The 22,398-nt window shown below is 42.2% G+C and overlaps 1 protein-coding gene across 2 annotated transcripts in view; it reads right to left on the bottom strand.

Moving 5' to 3' along the window:
• Positions 1-22,398, bottom strand: part of ANO4 (anoctamin 4) — a 227,097-nt gene that overhangs the window by 130,608 nt on the left and 74,091 nt on the right. For both annotated transcript variants that reach the window (XM_081127861.1, XM_081127860.1), the window contains exon 2: positions 14,528-14,719. In XM_081127861.1, coding sequence (XP_080983987.1) covers positions 14,528-14,582 — 55 coding nt within the window. In that variant the 5' untranslated portion in view covers positions 14,583-14,719. The remainder of the gene's footprint in view (positions 1-14,527; positions 14,720-22,398) is intronic.

The raw sequence follows: 22,398 nt of genomic DNA, 5'->3' as shown, positions 1-22,398 counted from the left end.
CATCGATGTGAGAGAGACACATCAATTGGTTGCCTCCCGCAAATGCCCCGACTAGGACCAGGGATCGAGCCTGCAACTGAGGTCCGTGCCCTTGGCCAGAATCAAACCTGGGACCCTTCAGTCCATGGGCTGATGCTCTAACCACTGAGCCAAACTAGCCAGGGCCAAGTCATAATTCTTAGTTATTATATTATATTATATTGCCTCAGTTTAGTAAATTTAAATAAATTATTTATTTTTTGTTTGTTTGTTTAAAATATTACAGATGTCCCTTTTCCTCCCCAACGACCCATTCCACCCGGTCCCGCCCCCCTCCCCAGTCCCCTTCCTCACCAATGTCCGTGGCCTTGGGTTGTGCATATATGCATATAAATTCTTTGGTTACTCTCTCCCCCTCCACCCACCCACCCTCCTCCATCCCTCTGACATTCGTGAGTCTGCTCTATGCTTCCATGTCATTGAATCTATTCTGTTCATCTGTTTATTAAATTCTTTAGAGTCCACATATAAGCGAAATAAATTATTTAAAATTCAATTTCTTGTTCACTCAAATATAGACAGTTCTTAGATTTGCAAATTACACAAGGTGGTATAAAACACTGATTTTGACACTGCACTAACCTGGGTTTGAATTCCATTTTTATGTGACCCTGAGCCATTAAATAATGAGTCTTATTTTTCTCATTTATAAAATGAAGAGGTTGAAATTTTTGGAGACTCTATTAAAAAATGTTAAAAATAATTTGGCTCATAGTGTTAAATCATTATGATCCCCTAAAATTTTTATGTGACATATTCCTTCTCTGCACATTTAGGGCCAATTCCGGGTTGAGGGCCTAGTTAAACAACTTACCAAAAAAAAATCCTATAATTTAGACTGGAATAGTTCTTCCATGTTTAAGCAGAAATAAAGAAAATTGTGACAAATCAAATCTTACCTTCCCCATAAAACAGAAAAGATGGCAACTCTGTAAAGTAGGCTTACGGGGACAAATGGCATTTTCTGTGATTTCCTCATAATAAATGATGCTAGATCTGAGCTTCTGTCTACATTCTATTTATCTTCTGGAATAAAAATTGGTAGTACCTGCCCTGAGAGGTATATTTCATATCAGTCCTCAAATGCAGCATATTTTACAGAATAGGAAGCAGTGATATTTCAAAAGGTAATATCAATATCTAAAATAAATCCTCAAATGTAATATTTTTGGACTTGATGCGCTGCAAAGACACCATTTTTGAAACTGGGAGTTTGCTTTCAATTCCCCCTAAAAGTGAACTCCGAGTTTCTAAGACAGTGCTAGGACAGAGAATGATATTAAGAAGGGAGGGAGGTACAGACTTTCCCTGTATCAGCCAGTGTCCAAGATAAATCTTTTAGAAGTAAAGAAAGAAAAGGAATTCACTTCTTCTGGAGGATCTGAAATTGAGAACTCTAGATTTACATGTGGGATATGCCACTGGTTCTGGAAAAACTTTCCATCTCTGGTTCTTAACTTCATTTATAGTGCTTCCCCAAATCTATTTAATGTGCCATAAGCTATAAAGGTATTGCAATAAAGCATGCTGCATAACTGCTACTGTAAAAGACACCCCCGATCATGCTCTTTTTATATTAGTGTTGCATAACTATAAATCTAGTGATATGACAGATCATTTTTTCACAGGAGAAAGCTCAGCTTTGTATTAGTAGGAAAAAAAACAGATCAGTTCACCCACAATAATCACTATGAAAGCTACAAATATCCCTCTAAATGATTAACGCTGAGTAGTTTTAAGGACCCAGTTCTGGACTGGGTTACCGGAGAACCACATTTGGCTAATAGCTGTCGGATGTTTCCCAGGTTGAAAATGGAAATAATAATCCCACTGCTTCTGCCAGTAATGGCTGACCTTCAGCAAAATTGCTTCCATGTGTCCCTGGGTTGGCAAGATAGTCACCTCCTGGATGATAATGCATCCCTGCACTAAGAGTTCCAGAGAGGGCTTGGAAATCTGAGCTCCAAAGCTGCAAATGGCAGGAAGGATTGGTGCCTCCTGCAGGCAGAGCCCGGCGGGGGTCCTCCAGGCTCCCAGAGGCTGCGGTCTGTTGTTATGACAACAGAGCTCACAGAGGAAGGGAAGAGGGAAACTAAGATTAGGAGGGGTTACAGAACAGACACCAGGAAACTGGTTTACTATCTTAACTTGCATGACAAATCTGGGTGTCCGGGGGCTTGGCTGGATATAAGGAGTGTGGTCCTTACAAGACAACCAGCCTCATGAGAGCTTGTACATCAGTCAGCCTCTCGCCTCCCAGTCAGGGAGTTAAGCTTAACAGACATTACTGTTAACTGATTACCACGGTCAAGGGCTTAGGCTCAGTGTAGGGTTTAGGCTACTAGTTAGAGTTGTATAATCTTGAGTTAATGGTTACTTAAATCTCTCCGAGCTTCTTAATTATAAAATTATTTGAAAGAGCTGCAGGCAGAAGATGCAGTTTTATATTTCCCAAAACACAATACTCTGTCCAGAAATTAATCATTTGGTTTTCTTCGTGGTTGCCTTCTCTATAGCTTTCCATCATTCATTTTGAGTGTTCCAACAGTTGTGAAAAGATTCTTAGGGAAATTCTCTATAAATGCATCATATAGGTAGAAGTATATGCACATGTCCCTCAGCAAAGGGAAAAGAAAATGCAAATATCGAAGGGAAGAATCTGGTATGTATTTTTAGGCACAAGTTTGTTATTCAGCACACAGATATCGATGCCCACATTTGCCAACGCCCAAAATAGCTTGTTTTCCTAAGCACCCCCGATTTACTAACCTCACATCACACGTCTTCTAAAAACACATAAAGAGGAAGCGATTCAGATGAGGGATGACTTCAGATGTGGTGTTCTTTCTACACCACAGCACTAACGGGTCTGAAATGCATCACACTGACCTTCAAAGCAGTGAGAAATAAAACAGAAGCCCCTTTAAGGAGCTCGCACTGTTTGTATTCAACATAATCTCAAAGCCATGTGGAAGATCTTATCTTCCAGCCACACCAAAAATCCATTCCACAGATAGGAAAACAAATATATCCTTTCATCCAGGCTTCAGGTCTATTCAAGGGAAGCCAGATTCCTTAGGCTCAGTAAGGAAGCAGCAGCCACAAATCTCAAAACAATGTCTGTATTCAGATAAAGTGATGTAAAAAACACCAACATCTCACACTCAACTGATTCTCATCTTCAAGAAAAAGAAAACGGTCACAGTGAAAATAACAACGACAACAAAAGAAACACCCATAAGAAATTAAAGACATAGGTTTTAGCTGGGGTCTATCAATTACTAATTTTGTACTTTGGAGCAAGCAATTTCATTCTGAAAAAAATAGGGGTACTTCCACCTCACCGACTGCTGCCAGAACTAAATGAGATGTGGGAGAAATATTTGTGAAAGCCCTTTGGAAACAATAGAGCAGCATCTAATGTGAGGTGGTGATGCCATGATGATTATTGTTGTCGAGATTGGTCATGCATTTACTTTTTTCATTTTTTCCCCCTAAAGAATGAGTTGGATCTTGACTCTCATCTTGGCAGAACCAGGGACAAGTCCGCCCAGAAAGACTTGTCTGTTGGCTGTCTTTCCTTATTTAAATCTTTCCTTAATGGCTCCTCATCTCTAGCTCTCCCCACAGCCTCTGGTACTCCTGGGTTGTTTATTTGTCGTTTTTTAGCATGTGGAGTTCTGTTTAATAGTAGAAATTTTATATGATAATAGTATCTTCGAGGTCAAGTTGTGGTATAAATTGAAAAGCACTAGACTAGACTGAGGACTCATTTCTTCTATAACTGCTTGTTTATAAACAAAGTGAAATTGCAATTTTCAATGCTATCTTTAAGTAGAGTTTATTCTCTTTTTCCTAGCCATTTAGTTGTGTGTTTTTTTCATCCCACATATAAGATTTATTTTCTGCAGTGTGGCTAAAACATGACACTGCTGTGTACAGGGTGGAAGAGCATCTGAAAGGCCCTGGCTGAGTTCAGTCTGTTCCCTAATCTGAGACCAGGCCTTGACATGAGGGCCCGGGAGTAAGCTTTGAAACTCAGGGAAGCAGGAGTGAGTTTTGTTTGGAGCTAGAAAAAGGGAAGATGAAAAAACAAAGGTCTACTGCAGAGTAGAACAAAAAAGAGGCTACAAAGTGGAGCATCACTTACCTAGTATGAGATAATAACCCGTTAGGGTGACTATGTATGTTTTCAACACAACCCTGGTGGTTCCTTCTTCGGTATGGTCTTCATATGCTAAGGTTTGAACTATGACAGGGCTTTTAATTTAAATTTTCCAAGGCTTTGTTACATTACCTTGCTAGAAATATTGCTATCAATTTGCTTAAAGAACTAGGTAACAGCACAAGGAACGAGAGACTCCAACCACCGGGTTGGAATCTTGCCTCTGCCACCGACTGGCTGTATGTCCTTGGGCAAGTTACTGAACTTCTCTGTGCCTGTTTCCCCAACCATAACAAAGGACAATAGCATGAGGATATTATGGGAATTAAATGAGATAATGGGTGCAAATAGCTTGACAGTGCTTGAGGTTGGAAATATGGGGAAATGCTTAACAAATTGTAGCTGTTAATTTTATTACTATCAAACATTTAATTCTTCTGTACACAGATAGCACTCCAGTTACTCTAGCTCACTGGAAACAACATCTTAAAGTTTCTCTCCTATGATATCAACTTGTCCCAGCATTTAAATGCCACAGCTACATAAGCAAAAAGTAACCATGCGTAAAGGGGGAAAGGGCTGCTTACGTTTTTAAAAGAGAGATGAAAGAAGGTTAAAATTACTTGGGAAAATAACCAAACATAGCAACAAAACATCATTCTATAAACTCTACAAGAGAATAAAGGACATATCCTGTGACCAATGACATTTCTCTAGGACTATATGATGCGCCTCACAGATAGAGAAGCAAGAGAAATATTTTAGGTTTCAGAAGGGTTGTTATTCTATATATATGGCATAGTCATCAAAGTGGGATAATTCGTTCCAAACCCACTAAGCTTTACAGTTTCCAATTCAACAAATTGCAATCAATGCTCAGTTGACTCTGTTCTTGACTCTTAAATTATATTCCCAAGCCTGGTGCTCTTACTACTCTTAGTATTACACTATGAAAGGGAATAGAAAATAATATTCATTAATTATGAGTGGCTAAAAGATAAAGTCAAATGATATCAATACGCAGGGAAACATCTGACACAATCAGAAGGAAAGAGAAACCATAGGAATAAAGACGAGGGTGAGCGGCCCTGTGTCAGGGTAGAAAAGGAGAAGTCCTCTTACTGGTGTCGACACGAGCTAACCGGGAAATGGTCTATGGTACAGTGACTGAGCAGGAAATGATTAGAAAAATATGGTCTTTCAGGCTTCAGAAATATGCCTGTGATGACGGTGACAACAGAAACCATCACTGCCATTTATTACTGAGCATCTGCTATGTGACAAGGATCAGACTGAGCTCTTTAAGTGAGTGAATTTGCTTAATTGTCAAAACAATGCTGTATAGGGTTGCCAGGTATTAAACATAAAAAGACAGGGTTCCCAGTTTAAATCTGAATTTCAAATAAACAACTAATAATTTCTTCTTACAAGTGTGCCCCATGCAATATTTGATGCACACACCAAAAGTAATCATAGTCTGTCTGAAATGTAACTGTGAGCTCTGTATTTCATCTAGCAACCCTAACGCCGTAAGACAGGTATTAATATCCTCATGTTGCTAATGAGGAAACTGAGATTCAGAGCAATTAGGTCATTTGGTCAAGTCTAGAGCTATTAGGTAACATATCTGGGTTTAAAAATCTAACAACAAAGCTTGCATTCACAATCAGCATAATGCACTGCCTCTATTATTATGTTTGTTCCTATATCTGAGTGGCCACCCCCCCCCCCATGCTCCTGGTTGGCCTTCAAAGTCCAGTTTTTAAACCGCATGCCTTTTGAATTCTTCTTAAATTTTCCGCAATAAGAATGTTCCCATAACTTTATTTATATCTCTGTTCCAGCCCTAGCACAGTTCGACTTCTATTCTAGTAGGTTAAGTACAGATCTCCGCACTGTGTGTTTTTCACGTCCATCTCCCTCTTCTAACACCACCTCTCTTTCCTTGTGGGGAAGAGTCTGTCCTTTACTGTGTGCAGCCTGGGAGGGAGGAGAAACCAAGAGGTCCTACCCTCCTATTATAAAAGCTGAAGGAGAGAGACGTCTCCTTCTGCCCTGTCCTTTCTCTCATCACCCTCTACCCGACCAAGGGAAAGGTGCACAGCCAGGAGGGTGTCTCTCCCAGGTCTTCAAAACTTGAGCGAAAAAATGCAAAACCAAAAAAAAATGGTAAGGGTTCATTTATTCCAGAGAGTCAAATAGCTCTTTTCTTGGATTCTGTTCCTTTTCCACGGGTGGTTCTCCGGCTTTTCTTTCCATATCACTCAGATTTAAATTCCTTCTTTGGGTGGATTAAAAAATTGGTTTCAGTTATTTATAACCAAAGAACACTGACTGATCACCTCTTTGGACGTGACTGTGAGCTTAGGGCCATGTGTAGTAGCTCTACGCCATTTCAGCCCTGAGGAAGTATCTTCCAAATAAATGCTAGTTATTACCTAGTAGGCACTCAGAGAAGTCTTTAAACTCAGAGGGACATGAACTAAAATCATCTAGGGTGATGGCACAGAGATCTACAAGACTGTGTTGCTATTTCTTTTCGTACTTAACAACTGGCATTCAGAAAGCACTTTGGAAACTGGGATTATTAATTTTGTAAAAAGTAGGTGGATGACTTAATAGGCCTCAATGTGGCTAAAATGTCCATGTTGTCTCTAAGATCTATGACTCACTGCAAATAAGAAACTCAGTTTCAGAGCTCTTGTATAATCTCTCAACAGAGCTATGATGCGTTAGTATAAGTCCAATAAAAACAAAAGAAAGAAATCGAAGTCCCATCTACCTTGCAGAATAATATGAGTTTTAAATACGTATTTTTCCCATTTTAATCAGTTTTATTGATTCATGCATTCAGTTCTTATTTGGTTTAAAACAAGGCACATGATATACATCCCCTTATTGCTCTATAAATGCACGCGGCCCATTCCGTATATCAAAAGTAATAAATAATGGCACTAAAACACCAGGATGGTTATAAAAATGACAACCCAGCCTCAAACATAGTATTTAAGAGTCCAATCTAGAACAACCACCCAACACGATACATAAAAGTGCCACCTATGAAAACATGCAGTGTGTATACCCACTTCGGTACCGGGCTTATACTTGATATTCTTTAAACACACAGTAGGCCCTTTTTTACTCCCTGAAAAGGGTTGACCTAATACAAAACAGTGCAAGTTATAGAGCCAGCGCTGTCAATATTATTACATTCATATGCCAAAAATCTTTACAAATACATGAAAAAGAAGAAAATAAGATCAATGATCATTCTTACAGTGTGTGTTTAGTAAAAGTCAGAATGAAATTTTCACTGTACAAAAGAGCAAGCTACATAATTTGGGAAAGACAAGACAAAGCTAGAAAATAAAGCAGAACAGGGAGCATGCATTTCATAGTAGACCCCGAACAGTGACACTGAGTATGAAGGGACTGAAAGCAGGAGTCCTGCAAACAGCATGACTGAGATGAGGCAGGCAACCGGCGGACAACTAATCCACAAAGTCACTACTGTGTGCCTGGGGGAGGGGCACTCAGAGGAGCAGCCAGCTCCCCACCACAGATGGGGGGTCCTTCACCTGAATCCCCCTAAAGGCTTTTGAAAGGAATCTCTTGATGATAAAAGACAATCTCTGCACGCCCCCCCCCAACAGAATCATCTACATCCCATTTATGTGAAAAGGAAAACAAATCCTGTTGCAGTTGGAGTAGGTTTTGAAGGGGCTCATCCCCCCATTTCTCTCCTCCCTTTCTGAAACCAGGCTAAGACGCTGTGCAGGGTTAATTAAGAACTTGCACAGAACCGCGGGGGGGATTTATTCACAGCAAAGACTTGGAACCAGAGTTTCCAAGACGGGGCTCTGGGATTGGGGAGGGAGCGCATGTTGTAGAATTAGCAGATTTTAAGCAAATATGCTGAAAAGAAGAAAAGCGTGCTTTCCTTTGTCCTTAGAGAGCCCATTCATAGCAAAGCGTGCCAAGCAAGGCCTGTGTACAACACAGCTCTGCCCAGGCCGCTCAGGGTTCAAGCTGGTCCCCCCCGTAACGGATTCAGGGAGGATACAAGTCATCCGTATCCTGCTCTAACTAGAGAAAGGGGGGGGAGCACAGACGTACAACGTTGTGGCATGTCATCTGCAATGTTTGCAAGGACAGCTCTTCTATCTGTTAAGTGTTACTGAATCCTAAACGGTGAAATTTATTGTCTTGATAGAAAAACACTCAATTATAAAGCCATATGCTCCCGTTACTTAAAAAAAAAAAAAAAAAAAAATAGAAGCCAGTGTAAAAAATTCACACCTTGAAAGAAAAACTTCACAGTGGTACCTGGGAGCTTCACTTGCTCTGTTAGGTTTTCCTTTCGAAGTGGTAAGTTTTAAAACATCCTTTAAAAAACAAAAGAAAAAAAATGAAAAAATAAAGCAAATAGAGACAGACTCAGAGAGCAGGCTGACAGTTGTCGGGGGGCTGTGGAGGGCTGGGGTGCGGCTGGATTCAGCGAAAAGGGGAAAAAAGAGAAAAAACTCATGGACACAGACAAGAGTGTGGTGATTGCCAGGGGAGGGGTTGGGGGAGGTGGAGGAAGGTAGAGGGGGGATAAACGGTGATGGAAGGAGACTTGACTCTGGGTGGAGAACACACAATACAGTGTACAGAGGATGTGTTGTGGAGTTGTGCACCTGAAACCTGTATAATTTTGCTAACCAGTGTCACCCCAATAAATTCAATAAAAAGGAAAAAAATACAATAAAAACAAAAGGAGTTAAGAAGCTACCTTGAAACTGTTTCGTTAGTGAGGGTGGGTGCTTAAGTGAGTGAATTTCCAGTGTTTATATTATGACATCCAGGCTCATACCCCACTAGAAAGAGGCAATAAAGATATTCTACAACATTGGCATAAACAGAAATAACAGCACAAAAGTGTTTTAGGTGACAGTTTAAAAAACTAAGACTTTATTTTTATTTTTTCCATCACCATTTATCCCCTGGGCCCTCTTCCACCCCACCAACCCCCCTCCTCCGTCCCACAGTCACCACACTGCTGTCCACGTCCATGAGTCCTCTCTCTTTATTTTTTCTTTTTTGCTCAATCCCTCCCCCCCAACACACTCCTCCCATCAGAGCTGTCTGCCTGCTCTCTATCTATGAGTCTGTCTCTATAAAAAACTAAGACTTTAAGTTTGTGCTATGAAAACCTGACATTAAATAAAGGGTTAGATTTCTTGCAACTCAACTTGATCTTGAGAAACAAAAAGTAGGTAGTTAACTTCACAAAAGGAAGCACAAACATTCAGATGACTGGCTGAAATATTGCAAAAGCACATCAAAATGCTCCTTTAAAGTCAATACATTATTTGTTATATTAAATACAGATTGATTTTTGTTTGTCTTTTGTGTCTCCACGTATGTGTGTTGGGGGGGAATGTATGTGAGTGCATGTGGTGTGTGGTTTTCTTTCTTTCTTTTTCTTTTTGGTTGAGAAAATTTCCACTAAGTACAGAAAGAGAGAGGCTTTAAGTAACCAAAGGACCTTAACTATTTTTGCAAATAATTATCATGCTACCGAAGGGCTATTTCCTCGTTACTATCTGTTTACAAATACTCACTCGCCCAGAAATGATGCAATAAACTAAGCAAAGTAGGTGATGTCTGACAATATCAAATGCTCTAAGATTTAGGATATGGGCATTAAAAATTGTGCTATCATATGTAGATATATAAACACAGGTTTTTAATCCTTAAATGTATTGCTACTGTAAAGATTTGAGAAATTTAGCCTTATCCCAATACATCCAACTTACCACTGAAATGCTGGTTGTATATATATATTTTTAAATATATCTTTACTGATTTCAGAGAGAGGAAAGGAGAGGGAGAGAGGGACAGACAGAAACATCAATGATGAGAGAGTCATTGGGGATCCAGCCCGCAACCCGGGCATGTGCCCTGACCGGGAATCGAACCTCGATCGCCTGGATCCCAGGCTGATGCTCACCTGCTGAGGCACGCCCAGCCGGGCTGAAATGCTGGTTTTAAAGTAATAAAAGCAAGGACCCTCCCAGCAACTATAACAGTCAAAGGAAAACCAGCAGTGAGTGACTGAGGGGAAAAATGAACTGCTGAGATGAAGCTGCCACCGTAACTCCCAGCAAATGTCAAAGCTTTCCTTCTCCTTCCCTGTGATTCTGGAAGCTTTCAGATTTGCTCTCTGAGACTCGCTCCTGTAACCAGATCTAAATTTTCCCCCCTTTCCCAGTTTTGTCAATCATGCTCTAGATATAAAAGTATATGATTGTTTGGATGGGGAAGGGTCCTGACCAGGAATCATACCAGTGACTTCTTGGTGCATGGGACTCAACCAACTGAGCCACAGCAGCCAGGGCTGTAGTGATGTGTTTCTAGGATGAGAGCAGTGACTAGAGATACGCTAAATTATCCCATGCTGATGTTACACTGTTAGGAAATACCTCAATAACATTTTTTTAAAATGGTATTACATTAACATCAGTACAGGATATCAATGAAAGGCTGGCTGTACTCTGCCTGGGTCAGACACGAGCAGAATTGGCTATGCAATTCTGGGCACTGTATTTTCAAAGAGGAAGCCGTAAAATAAGACTGTTTCTAAGAGCAGAGTGGGTAGGATGCTAAAGAAACTGAAAAAAGTGTCCCTGAAAGAAGCATTGAAGAAACTAGGAAATGTTTCAGTTGACAAACAGCTCAAGATGAGTTTCTGAACAACTAAAGAATTGTCATTTTAAAGAAGAATTAGGTTTACTCTGTATAAGTTCAGAATGTACCTGTATCCAATGGGTGGAATAGATTCGACAAATAGCAAATAGTAATCACTTAGTAGTGGAACCTACTCTGAATAATACACGGGGTTAGGGAAGATGGAAAATAGAAAGATAAATTAAATGCAGTTCCTGCCTTCCGGGGACTATAAAATCTAAAAACAGGTAGACTGCCATACAGGTTCCAAGCTCTGTAGATCAGTTCTGACCAGTGAGATCTAGAAAGGCCTTGGGGAGAAAGTGGAATCTGGGTTACATTTGAAGAAATGAGAAGCAGAGATTAATTGGGGAAGGGCCATTCCAAAAACAGGGAGGAGCTTGAGCAGTGACAGCGACATGGAAAGTGAAGGCCTACTAGAGCAATAGCAAAGAGCTGGGGGTGGTTCAACCAGAACGGGCAGGTTACGGAGCCCAAAGGACATAAGCCAGGAGGAATTAGGGGGAGGGTGAAGTGCAGAGGGATCACAAGCCTGCACTTTCTTCTGGACAGCCACGGAGACTTTTAAGCGGGGAAAGGATAATGTTAATTGTCTTCTTTGGAGAAGAACTTTGGGGTGGTCTGAGAAAATAACTAAAGAGAGCCTTTGAAAGCAACTCCCCAACATCCCAAACCCTTCATTGGGCCCATCATCAGTCTTTCCTCAGACCGTTCCCTTCATCTTCTCTAACGAAAGCCTGGCTCTCCCCAGAGGCTTCCCCGTGGCTCTTTCATAGGGGCCTGTTTTCTCCTACAGCCCTGACACCAATGGATATGGAGGAGAAGGTATCATCCTTGAGTCTCTTTTCATTGTTGAGGAATAAGTGGCATATTATTAGTTTTAGCTGTACATATGATGAGTGATATTTGTATATATTGAGAAATGATCACCACAGTAAATCTAGTGAGCATCTGCCACCATACACAGTTACAGTTAGAAGACTTCTTTGAGTCTTAATGCCACCTGAGACAGCTGTTCTTTCCTCTTCACTAAACACCCCCAGGTATAAATCTCGAGTTGTTGTATTATATCACCTTCTACCCTTATCACCGCATTCACCTGCTGCCTCCCAGGCCATGCTCCCTCATTTCCTGATGAGGTTAACTCCTGACTTAGCATCCCTCTCCCAAAACTATTCAATTCTTGACGATTTCGATATCTACATAGATGATCCTTCCCAAATACTGGTGTCTCGGTCCTGAGAATTCTTTCCTCCTGTAATCTTCCCCTTCACCCTGTAACAGTCGCTCATTTCATACCCTAGCCTAGACCAGCTTATTACTAATAACAGCGCCCCCCCCTAATATCAGTGTGATGCATCCCCCCTCTCACCACTACCTCTTGTCTTTCCAGCTCTTCCTCCCATGACCCTACCTCAACACCTTTTCAACCTTTGACAACCAACTGAGCCTATCAGCTTTCCACTGTTCCTCTTGACAAAGCTTAAATCACATAATCGATTGTCAAAGTCATTCCCGCTCATGCACTCTTTTCCTATTTCTTTGGCACAACTGCAACCCTGACTAAATCTAACTCCCCATCTATTCTATGTCTGCACTCATGTGGCTAAACAAGGTTAAAGCAAAACGCACAACCATGGTGACCAGTGTAACTTCAACCATGACCATAAATCTCCAGTGGCCCTTGGATGTGACTGGCAATCACATTGCCTCGGTCCCTCATGTCATCACACCATGCCTCCCTCCCGGCTCCACTCTCATTCTCAGTGATGACCCTGCTTCCCAATTACAAATAAAACTGACAAAATGGGGAAAGAACTTCTTAGACCCTTATCCCACTGCCAACATCCACCTATTCTCCCTTCCCATCTGCTGTCACAGATGAACTAGTCATGATTGTGTCGCACACAGCTCTCATCTCTCTCACTGACGCCTACATCACGAACTCTCCCCCCTTTCCAACATCATGAATTATCTGCTGGAGGGCTGCTATTCTGAAAAGAAACTCTCCCTGAACCTTACTTGTCCTCCAGCTGCTCCCCTATTTCTTCACTATCCTTCACATCAAAACTGCTAAAAAAGAAAGTTGTCTATGTTCAGAGTATCCAATTCATACCCTTCCATTCTCTCTTAAATCTACTTTAATCAGGGTGTCATCCCAAACACTTCACCTAAGCTGCTCTTATCAAAATCACCATGGATCTTCACTTCACTAAAATCAATGGCCAATTCTTAGTCTTTGACTTACTTGACTTCTAGCAACGTTGAACCTTGATAATCACTCCTCTCTTCTTGATAAACCTTCTTTACTTAACTTCTAAGACACGTACTTTATGGCTTCTGTCCATCCTCACTGGGCGTTCTGTCCTGGTCTTTGCTGCTGACTCACGTCCTCTCTCCCCTTACTGTCGGAGTGCCCCAGATTTCAGCTCTGAATCCTCTCCCCTTCATCTTCACTCCTTTCTTTTGTCATTGCTTTTCATCTCACTGCTTCAAAGGCTATTTATATGTCAACAACAGTCAATTTTATATCTCCTTCCCAGACCAATCTCTCAAGCTCCAGACATGTTTATCCCACCGCTTACATGATCTTGCCAGTTCTCAGTATTAGTAGGTTCACTATCAGACTTCTGATCTTGGCCCTACTTCTGCCTTTTAAAACCCACCAAATCTGTTTCCCTTGCGGGCTTCTCCATTGTATACCAATCCAATTTACTCAGGCCAAAAACCTTATCAACTGAAAGAGAGAAAGAAAGTGCGAGAGAGAGGGGGTGGCGTGACATGGCTAGAGATGGAGGCTGGCTTTAGTTGGGGCTGGGTGACCACCTGCCAGGACATTACACAAAGGAATCAGGATTGGGTGAGAGTTACACTAAATGACTTCTAAATTTCCTCAAACTTCAATGATTTTATGAGTCATGTGGACATTAAAGTTTCCTTTTCCACTGATGTTTCCTCAGCACCTAAAATAGTGCCTGACGTATAGCAGGCGCTCAGTGTATGGTTGAATGAATGAGAAACACGCCAATGAGCTTCTCATCCAAACTAGCAAATAAAACCTATTCTTGGAATGACCTGCTTTGATATTGATTCATTTTAACATTTTTTACATGTTAAAATGCTTCCTATAACCTTGAAACTTAATATGACCCCAATCTTCTGCCCTCATCGTAGGCGGATGCAGACAAGTGAAACCAGGTACCTTGGGCTTCAAAGTGGGCATTTTCAGTTTGACTAATTCCCTGGTCTCTCCTGGAACAAATTATCATGAAAATGGCAAAATTTCTTGTTTTATTATACAATAAGCTTTTTTCCCTAACTGAGCAAGTTTATTCACTTAGATTTTCATTTAGATTCTACCACTGTGGGCAGAATGTAGCCTTAGCCTTTCTGACGCGCCACACGCGCTCTCTTCTTATTGGTCTTGGTGACATTTACCACTGGTTTGAGTAAAGAAAAGGGGAGAAACAGAATTCTTTAAAAAGGCAAGCTTAACTGGGATTATGGCATAATTAGCCAATGGAAATATAACACAGGCTGTTTTAGGTTGTCACTAACGTGAGTCCTTGTTGACCTTTCCCCATGCATTACCTGCGTGGAAGGCCTTGGTCTTGCCATTGGTGATTCCAGAAGAGCTTGCCTCCATTCTTATTGACCTTCTACTCGGTGGGAGTGAGGAATGCCTGACCACGGGCAGGCGGCGTGACCCTGGGCGGCTTGCCACACTTCGCCGTTGATGGACTTGCAAACGCTTTTCAGCCCCATGAATAGATAAACTTAAACCTGGAAGAGAAATAGCACCATTAGAGTGAAGAAGTCAGTTCAGAAAGGCTGAAATGCCAGATTGTTTTCTGGCATGAAATCCAGAGAGCATAAGCAACTATGTTTCAGGTTCTTAGGGGATGTGTGTGACACTAGAATTGTGAGTGTGTGACACTGGAATTGTGATACCAAGTGATTTTCACATTAACAATATTCACTGAACACTGTTTTATTCAAAAGTGGACAACCTCAGATATCACAAGAATTTTATGAATCGGGATCCAATGAAGTCAAAAGTTTAAATGATTTCCAAAATCCTGGAAAATATGCACTCATTTGGCATGCTGCTTTAGGGGCTATAAGGATTAGGAACTGATGCTGAGGTATCTGGAATTTCAATAAAAATCAAAGAAGTTTCTTCGTGGGATTCATGTAGAGGCCGGAGTCAATGACTGAACTCAGATTTACACCTCTGATAACCTGAGAATTATGTACATTTCTAGAGCTATTTTATATGGAAAATTTTCAAACATATCAAAAGCAAAAATAATAGTATAATGAACCCCATGAACCCACTACCCAGCTTTAACAAAGATCAAGATTTTTCCATAAAGTTGAAAAACAAAATATTTCTCCAATCTTTTTTTTCATCTATATCACTCCCTTTGTTGTTGGTTTGCTTGTTAGGTGCCAGAATAGTTTGAAGCAAATCCCATACATCGTGCCAATCTCATCAAAAACAATATTAATTGCACCAATTTACAGAGATTATATCAATATGGTTCACACCTACAGACACATATGAAATATATCAAATTCTGAGTTTGAAAGATTTAAAAAAATCCAAAACACATATTGATCAACATTGGAAGTTGCTAAAATCTCAATTCATTACTTAAGAAATTGATAAAGGAAAGAAGTGAGCATCTGTCCTTTCCTTTATTAACAATATTTCAAGGTAACCAAATAGCTGATAAGAAAAAGTCCTTCACTCTAGAAGAACTCCAGCTAATAAATCACTGATGAAAAAGAGAATTAGAAAATCATTTTAGAAGCCTCAGTTGAATATGAAAGGTGATTGATTTGTCCAGAGAAGCACTGTGAGGACAGAGCTGGAATGCCAAGTCATGAATGACTGAACCTGTTCTTTAAAAAAAAGGCCAAGGAAAGGTGCCAGCCTGATTAATGCCAGCCAGCCAGGGGGACTTGGTCAGGAATCATGCCATTTAATAGCTTCAAGAAATCACAAAAATTTTTTTTATTATTAAGAGGAGAATCTTTTAAAACTTGAAAGTAGAAATTTAAAGTTAGAAGTTAGTTTAGTGGTTAGCTAATTAATCTGGTGCCTTATACAGATGAGCAAATTGGGCCTGGCAGGCTAAAACAGTCGGTTTACGTATTACCAGTAGAAGAAGGCTATAGTGAGAGGTCTACTAAAATCCCAGATGTGAGGGAAATACAAAGCCTGCTCAGAAGTAAAATGTAAATCAGTAATCATGGGTCATGCAAGAAATATGAAGAGTTACCTTAAATTTCCCCAAGGTGGGGGAAAAAGATATGCCCTGGACCTATGTGTAAATTCTAACAAATTTTAGGAAAGGAAGACTCAAATCAGAGTGAGGTTTGGTCAGCCAAGGAAGCATAAAACCAACCAACCAACCAACCAACCGCGTAATAGAGACAAACTGGGCAACAGCGTCAGAGCTCGAGAATTCCAAGTGCGCAGCCAGGCAGTCCTGACACCCAGTTCCTCTCTCCTTTACCCACCTACATGCCCTCACTCTGACAGTGCTCACCAGACAACCTTCAGATTAGGATGTGCTTCCAGTGCAGGAGAGAGCAAGGGTACTAGTGCTCCCCACCTACCCGGCAGGCAGGGTTCTCAGTGTGGGCCAGCAGTCTGGCATCCTGGGTTTCTACACATCTACCTCCCGTGAACTGCTTAGCATGAGTCTGCCCCAAGATCTAAACCCACATGTTGTGAGCCTGAGCCTTGGTCTTGGAAAATTCACCCAGGTAAGGCCTACCATGCTGGGCAACCCCTTGAGAGGCAGCCTGGCAGCTTTCCCTTGGCAATGCATGCCCTGCTCTGATGCCCAGGTGCCCGCCTGGGCAAGTGTGTCCTTAGACTCCTGGTCTCTCTCTCCATGGGCAGGACGAACCCCACAGCATCAACCCGGTATTCTTCCACTCCTCCGTGCTCCCTACCACCAGTGTATGCTCCACACTTCCACAGAGGTGCAGAATGAATGTCTGTAGCCCCATCAAGATTCCAGAAGATGGCAGACAGGTTTTCAGGTGACAGATGAAGGGGCTGGAGAGATGTTTTAAGTCAACATCAGACAGTACATGCAGTCTCAGTCTGCGAATGTGAAATAGACTGCTCTCCACAAAACATCTCTTCTTGTCCCTTTCGCAGAGGATTATTGGGCCGAAGGGACCAGGACTGTGAGTCAGTGTGGCACTTCTAGCTCTTATATAACTCCCCTCAAGGAAACACAAAATGACAAACGAGAGTAAAAATGACACAGTGGACATAAATGGCATAACTACTTGAAATTGTTGAATTCCACATTTAAAATTATATAATAAAAGAGAGCATAGGGAAATGTTAAAAATAAGAAAGAATTCATGAGTATTACCAGGAGAGGATGGATATGAGGGAAATGAATAAATCACAGGGGAATTGGGGAGAACCCTAATACCAGAGCAAATCCATTCAGGTCTTCCAAGAATTAGGAGTTCTCAGAGGTACAAATAAAGGACCTGGCCCTTCAGAACTCTGCTTATGCAATGGCCAAGTCCATGGAGGAGAGAGATGTATAAACAAACAGTACACAACACAGAAAATATACTTCAGACACGTGAAAGCATGAACATTTATAGAAGATTCAGCAGTCATGTCTTCAGAAATGAATTGTCAGCCAATAAACTGTATCATCCACTGTGTTCTTAACTATTTTATATTAAAAAATATTGACACTGATTATCCATTAAATGCCAGGCACTGTGCTTAGCTATCAACTGCTATCCCATTAATGCCTCACCCCAACCCCAAAAGACAGAGAATTATTATCTACATTTTACAGATGGGAATCCTGAGGCTTAAGAGGTGAAGTCCAAGGTCACACAAGTGATTAACTGGAATCTTAACTCCACTCTTTTCCATTACACCATGTAGCCTAATGAATTAAATAGCAGAACATAGGCTAATTGTTTTAAGTCTGTAGTGGTTCTGAATAATTTAACGAAGTAGGGTTGGAAGGTATATCATCTATCAAGGTGGGTTTGCAAGGTATAATATTCTGGCACTCCTTGGACCCAAACTCTTAGAGAGCTGTTGCCCTCCCCCCCCCCCCTTTTGCATCATGCTGAAATGTCCTCCAGGACCTTGACCAGCTATCAAACTCCTTAGTCAGTGAGAACCAGCTGAGACCGTCACCTAAAAGCCCTTCCAGTTCCTCGGGCCCACAGTCAGCACCCAGTTCACTACAGTTAGCCTTATCATCTTACCATGCAAGGCCCTGGTACTGTTATTTACCTGCCAGCCCGTGGAGGTCCCATTTCTCCAACCAGCTCAAGAGTTTCTAAGGACAAGGGTCATATGTATACCTCTCTGGTTCCTTCCTTGGCTCTGAACGAAGTCCATTCCATGCAGAGGTGTGGGGTGACAGCCCTCCTTCTGCCCCTTCTCCCCCTGCATGTGGCATTCTACGCGGCACAAAGTCTCCTTGGGCACAGGTCAAGAGCCAGCCAAGGAAATGACACTGAGCACGTTTACCTGGGCAGCAAAAATTCAATTCGGTGCTTCCTGCTTCACTGCACCCTCGCCACCTGCCCCAGGTTCCTGGGCCGCCTCCCTCGGCCTCAGCAGGCAACAGCCTCCGCAGCTCGGCTGAGAAGGTGCAGCCCAGGTGATGTCAAGTTTCTAATCTTCCTCCATTCTACCTCAAAATACCTTTTTTTAAACTATGCTTTTATTGATTTTAGAGGGAGGGAGGGAGGGAGGGAGGGAGGGAGGGAGGGAGGGAGGGAGGGAGAGAGAGAAAAACATTGATCAGCTGCGTCCTGCATGCCCCCTTCTGGGGATCGAGCCTGAAACCCGGGCATGTGCTTTGGCTGGGAATCTAACCGGCGACCTCTTGGAACATGGGACAGTGCTCAACCAACTGAGCCACACCGGCCAGGGCTACCTCAAAATAACTTTTAAAACAATACCTTTTTTTCTTGAGACCTATCATCTACCTTACATGATAAAAAGATCTAAAGCCGAACCTTGAGAAACACACAACTTTAGGGAGGAGAAGAGAGAAGTGAAGTGTGTGGTTAAAATGTGGGTGCTGGAGCCAGAGCCTCTCAGTTTATATCTTGGCCACACCATTTATTACCCGTTTTTCCTAGTGTAAGTTATTGAATCTTTTTGTGCTTCAGTTTCCTCACCTGTAAAATGAGGATAACCGCAGCTTATACCTCAGAGAGTTGTAAGAATGAAGTAATACCTCTAACGTTCTTATGGAAGTGCCTGGGATACAGCAGGTGCCTGGGTGACAAGTTAGCTGTCACCGTTAGCTCCTCTCATTTCATTGACTTCCCTTCACTCTTTATTCTCACTCCCTGAGGCCCCCATTGCCTCTACTCATCTGATTTAAAACTCTCTCTCTCTTGTTCCCAAAGATGAGTGTCCTAGGGCTGTTGTAACAAATTACCACAGCTCTGGTGGCTTGAAACAGAAATTTATTATCACAGTCTGGGGGCTAGAAGTCTGAAATCAAGGTGCTGAGAGGGCTGTTTCCTCTCAAAACCCTGGGGGCGAAGTCACCTCCTTGCCTCTTTCAGCTCCCCATGGGTGCCAGCACTCCACGGTGCTCTTTGCCTTGTGACTGCATTACTCCAATCTGTCTCCACAGTCATGTCACCTGCGCCTCTGTGTCCATCTGTGTCTAAGCTCCCTCTGCCTCTGTCTTATAAGGACACGTGCGATGGCATTTAAGGCCCATCTAGATAATACATCTCAAAATCCTTCACTTAATCCCATCTGCAAACTCTTTCCAAATAAGGTCACATTCTCGTGCTCTAGGGATTAGGACATGGACATGTACTTGGGAGCCACTGTCAGCCTCCCACAGTGGGCATTTCCCCAAGTCTTGACTCTGGCTTCCCTTTCTCTACATTCTCTCCCCATGAACTCCATGTCTCCAGGTGTCATCTTCGTGTGGTCATCTCCAGAGGCACTCTTGCTTTGCTCTGTCTCCTAAATGTCAAGCCCACCTTTCCTACCTGCTCCGGGTTTCCTCCTGAGAAATTCAATGAGTCCACAGAAACACAATACATGTTCAATATTCTGCTAACAGAAAGCAAAATTCATATTTCTTTGAAGCTCCTCATATATATATTCTTTATGTCTCAGAAATTCTATGTAACATGTTAGTATATTCCTCAGTGAAATAAAATTCTTCAGTGCTCCTCCTTTCTGGCCGGCTTCCAAGGTGCACCCGTTCTGGCTGCGTCGCAGGTAGAAGCAGGCGAGCCTGTGACAGTGATCTGCTTTCATCTGAATGTCACTCCTGCTACTCAGAAGAGCGCTGGGCCACAGGAACATTTGTCGTCCTGTCACTGCTTTACAACTCTCAGCAATAACATCTATGTGTTGCATCACTCTTCTTGTCATTTCTTAGATAAATTACTGCTCAAACCACTGAAGCACTATGTTCTGAATGTCACCACCAAGGGCCAAGCATAAGACTCACCTACTCCCAATTAAGAAAAAAGTCATCTGTGGAATGGGGTCTTTATTTCTAGTTTCTTCTTTGTCAGCTCTAACTCCAGAGCGTAGGGCAAACCCAGCACTTTTTCTTCCTAGGCCACTCAGAGAATGGAGGTGGAAATTCTCCTGGCTGCTCTCAGGTCTGGATTTACTTTCCCAGTCTTTCTGGAGCTTTTCTAATATCCTCTCTTATTTGGTTCAAACAACATTTTAAAAAATGTTTATAAAATAGGCTGGTACCCTCCCATATCCTAGGGAGAGAAAAGACTCCAGCACTGAGGAATGCACAGAGCAAAGGGTGCGACCCACCTGTCGTTAGCTTAGGTGTGTTCCCATTAGAGGGGGCAGGATTTGTGCCTCTCAGTCAGGTGAGCTCAGGTGGACCCAAAGCAAACAGATTCTGAGGAACTTGGAGTCTCAGAAAAGGCGGGTAACTGAGCCTGGGTGCATCGCAGGGCACAGTCACAGATGCTGAGATGAAGCCCAGACAGCGCCCTCTGGAGGCCTAATGTAGCAACGAGCAAGGGCATCTGGCGCAGTCTGAAGGAGGACACCAATGCTTCCTGGGTTTAAAAATCATAATAAAAATCAAGGTCACTGGATCTCTCCTTAAGAAGCCCGTGAGGCATCTCCGGTTTTCCTAAAACACATTGAACTATTTGGCCTCTTTCATAAGAGAGCAGCATGGTCAAAGGTTGCTCCAGCCCAAGTACATACAGTTGTGGGTCGGCAACAGAAATAGCTAAGGGGAAACTGCATCTACTGCATTCGGTGGAACCCAGACCCACACATAGTGAAAAAGTGTACACTGCAATCCTAAATTTCAGTGGGACCTCTTATCAAACGACCTCACCGAGTAGCAACTTAAATAGTGTAAGAACATTGTCCTTAAGATCCTTGGAGCCAACTTCGTAGCTTATCTTGGTGGTCAATGAAATGCTTCTAGAAATCAAACACAAAATGATTTACTATCAGTAACATCAAATGAGCACTAACCCTCTAAAGGGAACAGTGCTTTATATAAGTGAGTTTGATATATATATTTTTTACAGAATAACTTATTTCTACTGACAACCCCTGAGCCCTCCATCCTGCTAGGCCCAATGTCAAGAACAAGGATGGTGAGGGCAGGATCAGCCCGTGTCTACAAGGGGAGTATGTTATCACAGGTAATAGAGGCAGGCAAAAGTAGTCCTAACAGAAGATGTGAAAGGCTCACCAGGGAGGTGCAGTACAGACTACGTGGCTCCAAGGGGACAGAGGGGTCACAGGATAGTAAATATTCCTCCTCTAGTGGGCCACGTGACCTCCGTTGCAATTACTCAACTCTGCTATTGTTCACCAAGAGCAGCCACAGGCGATGCAGAAAGGAATGAGTGTGGCTGAGTCCCAATAACACCTTATTTATAAAACCAGATGGTGGGTCGGATTTGGTTTGTGGGCATTAGTTTGCTTACTCCTGACTTGGAGAGGAAAGGCCATCAGAAAGGGCTCCACAAAGAAGGTGGTATCGTCTCCAAGCCTGGGCTGCCGAGTAAGACTCTGACAGGCAGAGATGGGGGGAAGAGCATTCCTGGCAGCAAAGACACAGGGTATGAACGTATGAAAAAACAGTGAACTCAGGAGAGGAAGAGGTGTCCAGTTTCAAGCATGTTTAAGATGTCTGAGCAGTAACATTGACTGTTGAGACTAAAAGTAATGATAATGACAACTTACTTTTTTTTTTTTTAATATATCTTTATTGATTTCAGAGAGGAAAGGAGAGGGAGAGAGAGATAGAAACATCAATGATGAGAGTCATTGATCAAACCCGCAACCCGGGCATATGCCCTGACCAGGAATCGAACCCCGATCACCTGGATCCTAGGTCGATGCTCAACCGCTGAACCACGCCTGACCGGGCGACAGCTTATTTTTGTATGGCATTTAAAATCTG

Source organism: Miniopterus schreibersii, assembly GCF_964146895.1.
Source record: "Miniopterus schreibersii genome assembly, chromosome: 2".
NCBI classification, from domain to species: domain Eukaryota; kingdom Metazoa; phylum Chordata; class Mammalia; order Chiroptera; family Miniopteridae; genus Miniopterus; species Miniopterus schreibersii.
This window is presented reverse-complemented; position numbering and strand designations above follow the sequence as displayed.